General features: G+C 36.6%; 1 protein-coding gene across 1 annotated transcript in view; it reads left to right on the forward strand.

The window, feature by feature from the left end:
* PTPN12 (protein tyrosine phosphatase, non-receptor type 12) overlaps positions 1-14,459 on the forward strand; it is a 46,395-nt gene that overhangs the window by 10,558 nt on the left and 21,378 nt on the right. Inside the window, exons 7-10 of the mRNA XM_009882918.1 lie at positions 2,577-2,719; positions 4,227-4,293; positions 4,899-4,976; positions 5,453-5,551. Of these exons, the coding sequence (XP_009881220.1) occupies positions 2,577-2,719; positions 4,227-4,293; positions 4,899-4,976; positions 5,453-5,551 (387 nt within the window). The remainder of the gene's footprint in view (positions 1-2,576; positions 2,720-4,226; positions 4,294-4,898; positions 4,977-5,452; positions 5,552-14,459) is intronic.

Below are 14,459 nucleotides of genomic sequence, written 5' to 3' on the forward strand. Positions count from 1 at the left end.
GAACTTCTGCATGGGAGAATTGTATGTACTATATTCAAGGGTCAAGATAGAAATGTACTTTTTAAAAAGTGAGCTTAAGACTTTGGAATTCTTGAAGGTTTCATATCCTAGTGTTCAAGATTTAGAATTGGCTTACCAGGAAAGTATTCTGGTAAACTGATTTGTTTATGCTATTTAATTTGGCAACTGTAAATGATTACAATTAGTTTCTTTATCTAAGAAATTGAGTTTGTTCATCTTAGTGAAAACTTATGACACAATCTACTGTAAAATGAGACCTGCTTCATAACTGAGTATGTTACGTTGTGAAAATTGTCATACATTCAGTGAAATAAAAGCACATGCATTCTCATATAAGCATTAAGAATGAGTGATTTAAGCCTTTCTTGCAAACTTATACTTAAATGTCAGATCTGAAGTGACTACTTATTTTTCTAAAGAGCAACTGTCAGTAAATAAAAATAAATATAGAGCTGTCCTACGTGGAGGTTGACAGTCTATTTTACAGAATACCTCTCACTTTAATTGACATCCTGTATTAATAAATTATTTATTGCAGGTTAGTCTCCCTTTTTTCTTCCCTTTCAACAACTGATATCACATTAGTTATGAAAACTGTTTACTCATGAGGGGGTAATTTTGAGGGATAATTTGTGTTTGCAGTAGGGTTTACAGTGGGTTGCACGAACTTAGTTCATTTCTGTTAGTGTGTCCTGGATGCTCATACCTGACTGTGCTATGAAAATTTGTAGATAGCAGAAATTAACTGCATAATAATTGTTGGTTTTGCAACATTTATTGAAATGGTGCACTTAAAAGCAGAACAGAAAAGATACCAAAAACCCCAAAGCAGAACCTACGTTACTCTTAATACCTGAATTTGATGAGAACTGGTTACTTCAGAACCTGTAGCTAATTTATATTTTGCTTGCATATACTATACATGCAAATCATGTTCAGCTACTGGACTTCCATTAGTTCTGTTCCAGTTAATTTAAAAATAAGCAGTAACAAGGGGCTGCAGTTTGCGCTATGCTTTTGATCTTAGCAAAAAGCTCAAAGTTTATGTTCCTTTAAAGAGTAATGTAATTGTAAGGATTAACAAGATAATGTTAGTAATGAAGTACAAACTTTTCATCTTACTTTGAAGAATTCTAAGTGTAGCCTTGAACTGGGGAGGAAAATATCCTTTTAAGTTCACTTTCTGGTTTTCCACAATAATGAAAAGGTTTGTCACTTCTGTAAAATTTTCAATGGAGTATCATACAAAATAATATGTAAAAGAATTTAAAATTCCTATAAATATACAAAGTTATTCTAGTTTCTAGGAGGAAAACCAGTTTGACTGAAACTTGAAGATTATTTTAAGCTAAAACACCAGGATCTTTCTTAAAAAGTGGCAATAAAAAAAAGGGGCTATGAAGATTGCTTTTAATTTTTATTTTCCATATAAAAAGCATAAATTCAGAATATTTTTTTCTGACAGTTCTGATTTGAAAAATCGCTGGTTTGTCTTTTTAAATGTAATTAAGTAAAAGTTCTTTGTGGATCTTAATAGGCAACAGTACCTTTTTTCCTCTGTAATGATGACATTGGTTTTACATAATCAGTTGGGGTTTTTAAATTTATTTTCTTAGGCTAAATTTTCCCTTGTTTTTACTAGCTACAGCACTTCCATGGGTCTGACAAAAGTAAAGCATCAAAAATAGTTGGTTCAATTAGAAGATGACATAACTTTCCATGCTCAAAAGGCCCACTATGTTGCTTCTCAATTAACTAACCAGAAGGTAGTATAGTTATTGAAACTTCTCACCTGTAACGTTGATCAAAAAATTCATACGCCTTTCTAGTACATTGCTTTGAGGGTATAGTAGAATCCAGAGGTGTGACAACAGTATGGAAAGGTGCAGTAGGACTAGCTGTACTGTGCATGGTTTCGCTAACGATGAGAAAGAGGATTTGGTCTTTGAAGAATTCAGGTACCTGAGTAACTAGGCTATTCTAAAGACTGCTTCTTACCTTGTCTTTAGTATTATTGTAACCTGAGCTAACTAGAATAAAAGCGTACCTGCTGTTGTTGCAAGTGTGATCCATATTTAGATATGGCCTGAGTTATTTATTTCATTTTCTTAATTTCCTTCTGCATGTGCGCGTACACACTTTATTTTGTAATCTGACAAAACAACAACAAGACACCTTCATTTTTTTCCAATGTAAGTTACTGGAGTATGATTGGAAAAAGAACCTTTCACGGTGGTCTTTCCCTGTATTTCTTCCTTTCAAAGTTTACGACTGTAAGGACAGAGAATCTTCTAACACAGTACAAAGTTGTGGGTCCTTTAACTTGGAGAGAGGGCCTTCTATGAACTGTCCCATAGAGCTTCTGTGTATTAGCAGCACTCAAAATACTATGTCAGAATTTCCCTTTTGTTTTTCTAAGTGGTATAAGCTATAGTTTTTTTTAAGGCAATAAATGGCTTTGCTTGTCCATGCTTCATCATGCAAAAAGTGTACTATTTATTTCATACAAACTCCTGAAATATGTATTATCATTAACACATTTCTCTCTCCTTTAGGAGACTCGTAGTGTCTATCAATTTCATTATGTTAACTGGCCAGACCATGATGTCCCTTCATCTTTTGATTCTATTCTGGACATGATCAGCTTGATGAGAGAATACCAGGAACATGAAGATGTACCGATTTGTATACACTGCAGGTATAAAATATATTTATTTTTTAAGTTTATATACATTTTAATTTTTTTGAAGTCTAGACTTCTGGTATGAGATGCTCTAGTTTGATTCTAAATCACAATTTTATTTATTTATTTTAGTTTTCTAAAAAGGAATATTTCCTTGTGTCAAAACTCTGCTCAAAATCCTACAGTCTTGATTGTCTTAAAACTCAGGCCACAGTGAAATTTTGCTTCTATTTCAGTTTAAGAGGCTATCAATCAGAAAAGAATTCTCTTTGAAAGAGAAACTGTTTTGTGGTTCTTAAGACACATAAATCCTCATTAGGACAAAACAGACTTTGAGGATCATTGCAAATCAGATATGGGAGTGAAGGCTCCATTCTTCATAGGAGAGACTACGTAGCAGGTGCCATTACTACCTAAGAACTTTTCTGTCTGTCTTCTAATATGACAAAAAAGATCTCTAATCCACAGTCTGTAGTTTCTGGTTGGTAAGTCTTTGCTTCTGAGCAGCAGTTTCATCTTTGACCTGAAATTTGGCTAACAAAAGGACTGTTGAAACTAAACTGCCATAAAAATGTTATGGTGAATTGACAGATTCTAATCATTTCTCTGGAAAGTTTTTGCCTATGATATTTGATACTTTTTAAAACAACAGAAGTTAATGTATCACATGTCAGAAAAAATGAATTCAGATTCATAAGACAGGAAATGTTATGTTATTGGGGGCTTATTAACTTTTTAGAACTTGGTTATTCTCTGAAAGTGTCTATATAGAAATCTACTGTCTTTAGCTGCATCCTTTTTTAACTTGTCACTCTTAAGTAATTCAGGTCTAAAACCGTAAGAAACTTACTTAGCACTGAAATCCATTTCACTCTGTCCTGTTTCTCTGGAATGTCAATACAGTCGTGAAGGTTGGATCTTTACAACTGTATAATTATAATGTAATAAATATGCATGCATTATAACTTATTATCTGTAAAACAGAGAAACTCATACTATTAGAAAGAATAAATGTGATAGTACACTGTCATTTTTTATAACTTTTGGATTTGAGTTTTTTAGATAAAAAGCAGAAAATAGATATGATACCAAATAGATATGATACTGGGAAAGAGATATGATAATAAATCAGAAAAATGTGGGAAGCCTTTAGACATATTCTATTCTGCCATTTAACATATGTATCATAAACTTGGACAAAATCCCTACTTTTGAAGCAGTGGTAACTAGGAATAGTGTGACGAAAGTAGCAATAAAAATACCAGCATTGAAGCATCTTTCATGATTACAGTTCCAATTGGCTGTGAAAAACTTGCTTTAGAAACTTCACTGCTCCATTTTGCACTGCTTTTTTGTTATTGTTATTTTTAAGACACTATAGTATCAGGTTGAGTGAGCTTTAAATTATAGTTGAGGGATTTTAATACATTTTTTTCATGTTGACTCTGGAAATATAACGCTTATAGTGTCTTTTTAACAAATTAAAATAATTTCTAACATACCTAACTGTTTATGTTCATAGTGCAGGGTGTGGAAGAACAGGAGCCATCTGTGCCATAGATTATACATGGAATTTGCTTAAAGCTGGGGTAAGGAACCTTAAAAGAAGAAATTTTGTGGCATTCTGTCATTTCATAACAGTGATTAATTGAATTCCCAAATGTTCTGAAATAGTGACATATTTAAGACATTCGGGAACTCTTAACAGGTTGGATGTTTAGTTTCATTGCATTCATGCTTCAGTATGAACTTACTTTCCTTTGACAGCAAGTTTTTATCTAAAAAAAAAAAGTTACTGTAAATTCTAAATATTTTTTAATACATTTCAATATAAAGTGATTTTGAATTCAACTTTTTCAGTGTCTCTGCTTCCTCTTGCAGCTTCTAAAACCTGATATTTCAAACATACCGGGATAACTTCATTCTGGGGTTTTTAGGTTGTGAAGCATCATTAATGTTGCGGTGTCATATTAATGCTTTCATTGGATGTTTCAAAATACTTGAAATGCTCTCATCCGATCCAAGTCAAATGTTTAAAACAATTCTGGAGAGGAATTGCTTTTTAAAAGAAAATTTGAATAGCTGCAATGTGGAGAGAACAGATTGGTTTTACCTACAAAAGTTAAACATACTTTTGCATTGCTATTCTGACAAACAGTTATGTCACTGTAATTGACTTCCTTCTATATTTCAGAAAATACCTGAAGAATTCAATGTATTTAACTTAATACAGGAAATGAGGACACAAAGGCATTCTGCAGTGCAGACGAAGGTATAGTTTGTTATAAAATGAATCTTTGTCATGACCCTTGGGATCATCGAGTCCAACCATCTACCCTACTCTACAAAAGTCTCCCCTACACCATATCCCCCAACACCACATCTAAACGGCTTTTAAACACATCCAAGGATGGTGACTCAACCACCTCCCTGGGCAGCCTATTCCGATGCCCGACCACTCTGTCTATGAAAAATTCTTTCCTAATGTTCAGTCTAAATCTACCCCGTTGGAGTTTGAAGCCATTCCCTCTTGTTCTGTCATTAATTACCTGTGAGAAGAGACCAGCACCAACCTCTCTACAGTGTCCTTTCAAATAGTTGTAGAAAGTGATGAGGTCTCCTCTCAGCCGCCTCCTCCTCAAACTAAACAGTCCCAGCTCCTTCAACCGCTCTTCCTATTACAGAAATCTTATCCATTCTTTTTAAATATCTCATGCGCTAATTTTTATCTGGTAACCTATTTTATAGGAGCAGTATGAACTTGTCCATCGAGCCATAGCACAACTATTTGAAAAGCAACTGCAAAAATACGAAAGTTGTGCAGACTGGAAGATTGCAGATGGAGTGGTATGTGTCTTTCCCGTATGAGTTTCAATCACTTGTAGCTGTTACTTCTGATCAAGATTTTCCTGTAAAGTCTAGTTTTTAAAGTTCTATGTTTAATGGTGTTAAGGCAAATACAGAACTTGTTTGGACTACAAGTGGGTTTTGCTGAGTAGGGACAGTTAGCCTGTACTCAACTTACACCGAGGACTTGGTTGTAAAAATTGATTCAGATAATTAAAGGTGTATATATACTACGTATACCAAATACAATTGTAGTGGGGGAAGCAATAGAAGGAATTTTAGTTTGGATGAAATGCAGGACTCTAACTCAGTATTTAAGTTGTGAAATATGCACTTACCTTGGTGAGGTGGCAGTAGTTGACAGCTGATCTGTTGCTTTGATTGGCAGTACTTATCCCAATTCTGATATATTGGCAGCAAATGAAATTTTGTCTAAGCCTGCCCTTCTGCAAATTACTTGTTAAACAGTATGATAAAGAGCAAGTTAAAAATAAAACTCCAGCCTACATATATACATATATTTATAATAAGTAAATAAATAAATACACGTATACATATATAGATGAATTCTATCTGATTGGTGTTTAGTTTAAACTCTTAAAAGGGGAAAAACTTCACTGAAGTTTTCTTTTCTTCCTTCCCTGCCACAATGTGGTGTCTGACCCAGCTTTAAACCGTGGATAGGCATTGATCTGACTCTTCAACTGAGACTTGGATATTATGTGCTGTTTTGTCCTGCCTTGGTTTTGGCCCAGCACAGCCTTGAGGTAGTTAAGTAGGGCTGGTAATGAGTGATCTTATTAAGTTCTCATATTGTGTTGAAGTACTGTTTGCGCTGGAACAGACTGGGGGAAAGAAAAATAACTTTATGCTTCATACTCAAGCCTTTTAACAAAGGGCTGGGGGAAAAAAAAAAACTTGGAAAAAGAATACTCTTCACTGGTAATCAAGATATTTGAGGATTTTTCTGTCTGTCCTTCGACTTTAAATTTCACGTTCCCTAGGTTTTTTCCTTTTTTTTTATGTTCAGATATGTTTTCTTGCCTACTACTGGGCACTATGTGAAAAACGGCTTTTTTGGATCAATGTATTCTTTCTTTCCCCCACAATGCAGAACTGTGTACCACCCTTTATCTTGGACTGGGTTTTGTTTATTCAGTAATTTTATCTGTCCCTTCAGTACCTAATTGGTGTAGGCTCTAGAGCTCTCTAGAGGGAGTATGAGTAGTATCTTCAGGAACTTTTGAAATATCTGGAAGCAATTTTAAATTTGCCTGTATTAATAGGCATCCCTTTAATTTTAGGGATTTAGCTCTTCTATACTGTGCTTTCTAGAAAGTCTAAAATGTTTTTCATTCTGGGAAAAAAGGCATATACCTTTCTCTTAACTCCAAAGAATTTTTATCAGTTCATGCAATAGTTCTGATGTCTTTAGTCATGACAAGAAACCTGGTGGACTAAATGCGATATGGATAGGGCAGGCTGTTATAATTTTTCATAGGTTTGGTATTCAGCCTAGCTGGTCTGTGAATTTTCATTTTATTTCTGAGGAATGAGCATGATAGGGTTTGAATGTGCAGATTTATTAGCCTTGTACAGAATTGACTCTTAATTGAGTTTTGGTCATAAAATAATAAGCAGATCAGTCTACTATATCTTCTAGTCACCTGACTTTGATCTGACCTGTGTCTGCACTTAAATAGAATCAAAAATTGCCTCTTATTATTTACATGTATTCTAGAACGTCTGAATAAGGAGGTGACACAGTATACTCATACTACGTCTGTAACAAAGGCAAGTGCTGTCTCTAAAGAATTGCACGTCTTATGAGATTTGAGTGACTGAGCAACCAGATTATGGATAGGTAGAGTGCATGGGGGTGAGACAGGGAGAAATCCCAACTCTGAATATGCAGCGATGGAGTGTGAGTTTTGAGTTTGGCTTGGAAATGAACTTGGTTTTAATCAGTAAGTTGTAAATGAAATTGAATTTTAGCAATAATTTGGAAACTAGTAAGAGCAGAGAACATAATGTCGTTATGTGGATACTTTGCAACTTGAATATTGACTGCAGGTCTAGTCTGCTTATCTCAAAAGCTTATTACAGAATTACAGTGACGAGTGGTGTTCCTCAGGGGTTGATACTGGGACCAGTGCTGCTTAACATTTTTATCGGGGACATGGACAGTGGGATTGAGCCACTTCCGGTTTCCAGTGCCAGTTTCCCTGGCAACACTGAGCTGTATGGAGCAGCTGACATGCTGGAGTGAAGAGATGCCACCCAGAGGAACCATGACAGGCTTGAGAGGAGGGCCCGTGCAAACCTTATGAAGTTCAACAAGGCCCAGTGCAAGGCCCTGCACGTGGGTAGGGGCAATCCCAAGCACAAATACAGGCTGGGCAGAGAATGGATTGAGAACAGTCCTGAGGAGAAGGATGTGGGGATGTTGGTTGATGAGAAGCTCAGCGTGAGCCAGCAGTGTATGCTTGCAGCCCAGAAAGCCGACCGCATCCTGGGCTGCATCAAAAGAAGTGTGGGCAGCAGGTCGAGGGAGGTGATTCTACTCCGCTCCGGTGAGACCCACCTGGAATACTGTGTCCAGCTCTGGAGCCACCCACATAAGAAGGACATGGACGTGTTGGAGTAAGTCCAGAAGAGGATCACAAAAATGAGAGAGCTGGAGCATCCCTCCAATGAGGACAGGCTGAGAGAGTTGGGGTTGTTCAGCCTGGAGAAGAGAAGGCTCCAGGGAGACCTTATAGTGGCCTTCTAGTACCTAAAGGAAACCTACAGGAAAGATGGAGAGGGACAAGGTGTGGTGGTTTTAAATTGAAAGAGGTAGATTTAGACTAGGTATTAGGAAGAAATTTTTCACTTTGAGGGTGGTAAGGCACTGGAACAGGTTGCCCAGAGAAGCTGCGGATGCCCCATCCCTGCAAGTGCTCAAGGCCAGGTTGGATGGGGCTTTGAGCAACCTGGTCTAGTGGAAGGTGTCCCTGCCTATGGCAGAGGGTTGTTCTTCAAGGTCCCTTCCAACTCTAACCATTCTGTAATTCTATGAATTCAAGCATGGAAAGTTTGGACAAGGATCAAAGTTGTCAGAAGGCTCCATCTAAAGAACAACCAGATTGAGCTGGGAGAGAAGTGGCTGAAGTTAGAAATGACAGAGGCTAAGTAACAGTGAAAAGCTGATTTCTATTAACCTTTTCCAAAAGGTATCAATGAGACCTGGCAGACCATATAAAAGGAGATAGTTCTTCATGCAACATGAAGCTGCAGAGGTTCTTGCAGCTGAAAGCCTGTAGCTTTGAGGTGAATATTTCATCATCTTGGAATCTTCTTCCATGAATTTGCCCAAACTCTGACCTATGAAATTCCAGAGTTGCAGACCGTTGGAGAACATCCTAGAAAAGGATCCCTGCATGCCTGCTCTGTCCTTATTCTTCCCTGTAAGTTTCCTTTTGGTCACTGCTGGAAACAGGGCAAAATGAATCTTAGCCTGACTAGGTACAGCCTTTTTTTTTTTCATTAGGAAATGATGCTTCTTCATATTGTAGCTTGAATGTTTCTGGAGGAGGGTTGACGAAAAAAGTCTTATAAGTAAAGGATTCCTGTGTCTAGAAATTTGGTACTTAAAAACAAATTTGCTACTATTCATTTGTTACTTAGGAAATTTGCCTTCAGGGAATTAACTGGTGTAGGCTTGGCTTCTGTTTTGGTTGTGTGAGGTAGAACACTACTTCATAAATCCAATTAAGTAGCTACTTGTAGTTTTAACCTAATACTCAAAACTTCGAGCCTCACTTGAGATGGTGTTTTTGCTATTCTGAAAAAGCTCGCTTTTTTCCTTTGGGGGTGTTATGTAGCATCTGTTGTATATAACATCTGGTTTTCCGCAGAAATGTTGTAGTTTTTTTACTTAAGATACAGCCCAGAATGTTTGTTTGGTTTTTAAAAGGAGACAAACTCATGCAGAATGTTTTCAGATAACTTTATTAAATATAATGTACTATCTTAAGGTTCCTGCTCAGATCTTACTCTGCCTGCAGATGCTACAGCAACTGTGGAATCATGTATGTGTGAAAAGTTTTAATTATGTTCAGTGGAAACAATTCCAAATAAAATAATCTGCCTACTTTGGGTATATTACTGTCAGTTATATAGGAGATACTGCTGAACTGAAGAGGAAATTTTCTTTTATCTTTCATTTATTATATTTTGATAGTACTCTGAAGTGTTGCAATACTCTTTAGGGTTGGTTTCACAGTTTTGTTGTCCAATTGCCTTTCACGTTTCAAGCAGTGTTTGAAATGAATTACTTAAGCTTTGTAAGCAGTGTTTGCCAGTAACATCACAGTAAAAAGTTAATCTGATTGGCAACAAGTAGCAGTATTCATAGGGAAGTAGCTTAGACACAATCCTGAACGTGTGTTCCTGTCAACTTGCCAGCTTTGCGCTGCTGGAAACAATACTGTAAAAAGTCAACAAAAAAACACATGCAGTATTTGAGAGGAGACTTACTATGGAGTTAGAATTCCTATTAGAATTTGATAGAAGGATTCAAAACCATGGAGAAAATGCACAAACGGTATAGTGTAATGTAGTAATTGTATACTCTTAGCATAGTTATACTGTGAATGTATAGAATTATAAATGTGCTTAAAATAATACTAACGAAATTATATGAAGAAAAGCTTTCTTTAGATACCAGCACTTCCAACAGTCCTCACAGTAGCCAGATTTCAGGGCAAAGATGAAATTGCTGCTTAGAAGCAATTTTTTCTGATAAGAAAAAAAACTCAGGTGCTAAATGTGATAATCAGATGTTCTGTATGTAGAAAAAGGAAAATTGATTAAAAGACAAACAACAAAAAGTTTACTGTCTTTTAAAAAATATTTCTTGTTGAATTGTCTCTTCACCGTAACAAGCATGTTACAGTACTGCAAATCCTTGTTTTACCCTTATCCACTAATAGAAGCTTGTATTGATAAACACTTTCTCCAAAATATGTCATGGCTAGTACTTTCAAGTATCTCATGCATTTCTTCCTGTAAAAGTGACAGAATTCTGTTGCTGTGGTTGATAGCACTTTTAGAAGCTGTGGAGGAATTGGCTGCTATAAGAAGAACGTTGATATTCAGAACGTTAGTGGTTTGGAAGCTCTTAAGTAAAAGGGCTTTGCTGTTCAAATTCTCTTTGCTGTTTTGCAGCTTGGAAAGAGTTTTTTTGGCCGTTATAGCATTCTAAAAAAAAATCATATATTTCTTCAGAGACACTTATCTTGTTGCCTATGCTTGGAAACTTTTATTTAATCTGAATCACTTGAGTATATCATTTCAGTCTGAAGTATTTCTCCTTTTATCTCCTGATGCTCTGTGGTTCCCATGCTGCTTTATGATAAGGGCAAAAGGAATGTCTCAATTCCTTTTAAGGAAAACCATGAGATTACTTCTGGAAGAGTCTTTGCAGTAAATTTGCTAGTACTTTACCAGTACAGAAAGCTTCTGAATGACAATTAATGTTTCCACTGTGAGTTCCAAAAGAAAATTAGGCATTGCAGTTCCTGGGCAAAAGGTCTTGAATTGTAGGCAATGCCTGTGAAATATCAGTCTCAAGCTGTGATCCTCTATTTGCTCAAAGTTGGGGACAGCTGTTTGGTGATTCAGCCATTGGAGGAAGTAGGTGGGGAAAAGACCCGTGCTTGGGAGATGATAGCACAATTTAGGTCGCCTTAGCAAGTTGAATTCAGACACTGCATCTGCCATGGGACTTCCTCGTTCCTCTGCATTACCACAGGAACATGAGTTACTCTGTATTGTTGTAGACTAGATGTAATCCCCACTTCTGAGTATTTAACTTCATGGTCTTTTCGTTTGTTAATGTAGTCTTTCATAGATAGATATATACACATTTCATATATACTTTTCTGTAATTTAACAGAATACCTACAAATTCCTAACTATGAGCATTTTCACTTGATCTGAGTAGCTGCTCCCTCAAATCAATGAGGATATTGGAACTCTTGAACTGTTCAGCAGTTGATGCATATAGAGGCAAAGGCTGGGGAAAGCTCCTATTCTTTTGTTTACCCACATACTGTTAATGCTTCTGTTTCCTTACAGTGGGAAGCCTGCCACCATAGGCTAGCTATCTTCTGTAAGAAAGCAAGGCGCTGCACTGAACTTTTATTTAATTGACTGAATTGCACATTTGTTAATCCATGTTTTAAAAAAAAAATTCTATATGATGACCCTTGTGAACTATATATGTTGTCCTGGTTTTTCTAAGCTGATACTTTTAAAAATTGTATTCTGCCCGAGAATGCAACATCTGTCTAGAGAAGCAAGAGAGTGTTGACTGATGCCAGTAAGCTGTGATTAGGAAGGCTGGAAGGCTTTTTCTTAATACTGCCATCTGCTCTTCTCAACGGATGAGGTCATCCCTGTGAGATACCCTACATTGACTTTTACAATTGAGCTTCCTCTGATCTGCTCCATGCTGGTTGTTCTATGTGTTTGCCAATTCACTTACTCTGATATATGACAGAAGGGAAAATCTGTGAGTTGGTATCACTCAAGGGTGCTCAAAATCCCAGTTGTTCATTCTCTTGTGACACAGAATTGAGAACAAGTAACAGACTTGCTCCAAGACTTTAGCAAGCATTATTTCTTCAGTTAAAAACAAGAAGAGATCCAGTAGCAACTGAGCACCATTAATTAAAAACGCTGCAGCAGCATAAAGTTGATCTGAGCCCTGTTTTCTTTCTTACATGGGTTAGTGCATTTGGTTACTGCCTTTAAACTTTTACCATCTTCAACCTTTGAAGTAAAAATTCTTCACTTACTGGGGACTGAAGTGTCTAAAAGTAAATTAAGCCTTTGCAGAAACATCAGTCTGAGCTAGTTAAGCAAAGTAGTGAGGTACTTCTTTTTTGGTGACAATAATTCCTGTAACATTCTTGCTCCTGATTTAATGTACTAGAACAGAGTGAACTGATCCTGATTTTAACCTAATGCAGAAGTGAAAGCTTTTGAACACATCTGCCTGAAGCCTTCCCAGTGTGTGAAGCTGGGGTAACCGCTGACTTCTGGGGTTGAATTTATAAGTACTATTTCGGGGGGGTGTTTGTTGTTTGCTTTTGTTTTAGTTTGGTTTTTTTTTAATTTTTTTGAGAAATTATTTTTGTAAACTCTCTGTGGTTGTGTATATGCCTCAGACATTAGAGGTGATGCAAATTTTTGCAGGGTATATCTATGCATTTTATTACTAGTAGCAAAAATGGCAGTGCCTTTTCAGCTACTTCTGCCTGTCTCAACTAGAAACAGCTTCTTAGTGTATACATCAAGTTTAAAAAAAACTTTGACATATGTTAGCTTCTTTAATGGGCTTTTTCCCCTGGGAGAAAAACATGTCTTAGTAAACATTCTGTTCACAAACACTTTACTTTACAAACATAGAAGGACAGGGATGCAGCTGCTGGTTTGTTTTCTGGACAAGTTAGTCTACACTGCAGCCAACAGGCACACCCTTTCCCTTGCCAGTACCGTTTAGAAAACTGAGCACATAAATAAGAAATCTGTTCCTCAAAACTTTTGTCTTGGCAGAACTGGAATACTTTTCTGATCTGTTGTAGGATGGAGAAGTTGGTGGTAAGAGAGAGTAGCTCCTCCTGTGGAGTCTCACATTTTCTAATACCTCTCTGCCTTATGAAACTTGGATGTGCTATGGTGCTGAAACAAGGCGAACAGCCTGTTCTGAGGATGCAGTTGCATTAGTTTCTAACTCTGGTTACTAGTATTTATGATTAAGGGAGGCCTTTTTTGTACAATATCAATGCGTTTAGTGCTATCCATAGTAATGACTACATACAGGAGAGACTGAAAGTTTACTTTGCAGAACTCCGGGAAGCAGGGAGGAATATGATACAAGCAGAAAACTGGATTGCCACTGTTGGATACTGTGAGCCTCAGCATTTTGGCACCAACATGCAGAATAGTACTTTGCCTGATAGAGGGCAATAAAATTCATTTTCATGTATGTTAAGGGCAAAGCAGTCTGTAAGGTCACCTATTACCTGATGTCAAAAAGCTGGAAATTGCTTTTTTGTGTATTTGAGAGGAGGCTGGTAAAGGGATTGGATGTCTCTATCCCATGGTAATGTTTCAGTCCATCAGTCACTAGAAAGAAGACCCCCAAGGGCTTTCTTTAAATTAGCATGTCTGCAATAGTTTGCAGCTAGACTTTAGAAGTTCTTTGAGCCCAGTTTTTCAGTAAGTCATGTTTTACTGTTTTTCTGATACTATTTTACTGTTTTCCCGTTACTGTTTTACTGTTTTCCCGTAAGTCATGGAAAACTGACAAAGGACTTAAGAGTACTTTTGTTCTTGGGTAAAATAATAAGGTCCTGCATTCAGTTTATGGATCAAGCGTGGCATTCTTTTTTTTTTTTTTTTTTTTTTTACTATGTCGTTAGCCATTTTTGTCATTCTGCTTTTTTGGACAGTGACTTTTTGGACACTGTGTCTTGATTACAGCACTTCTTGCTGAGAATGATTGTTAAGGTAGCAACCAATGTTGTTTATTAAGAAGCTAGAATGATACAAAATCCAGTACATTAAATGTATTAAAACCTAGTTCACAGTACACTTTGAGAGCTGACCAATGGCTCTAGTTCAGTAAGGTACAACATGATCAGTTGACTTCATATGGCTATTAGTTTTTTATGCATTACCACAGGAAAGCAAAAAATCATTGTTAACTGAAGTAACATAGACTTAAAGAAACAACGTATTGTGACATAAATTAAAAAATCTGGGCTATTTGGCAAGTTGAGCAAGAGTGTGCTTTAATGTTGCAAAATGTAAAGGCTCAGATCTGGAAACAAAAAGGGGCAGAATTTGGTTTGCA

Source organism: Charadrius vociferus, unplaced genomic scaffold (assembly GCF_000708025.1).
Source record: "Charadrius vociferus isolate BGI_N301 unplaced genomic scaffold, ASM70802v2 scaffold32, whole genome shotgun sequence".
Lineage (NCBI taxonomy): Eukaryota > Metazoa > Chordata > Aves > Charadriiformes > Charadriidae > Charadrius > Charadrius vociferus.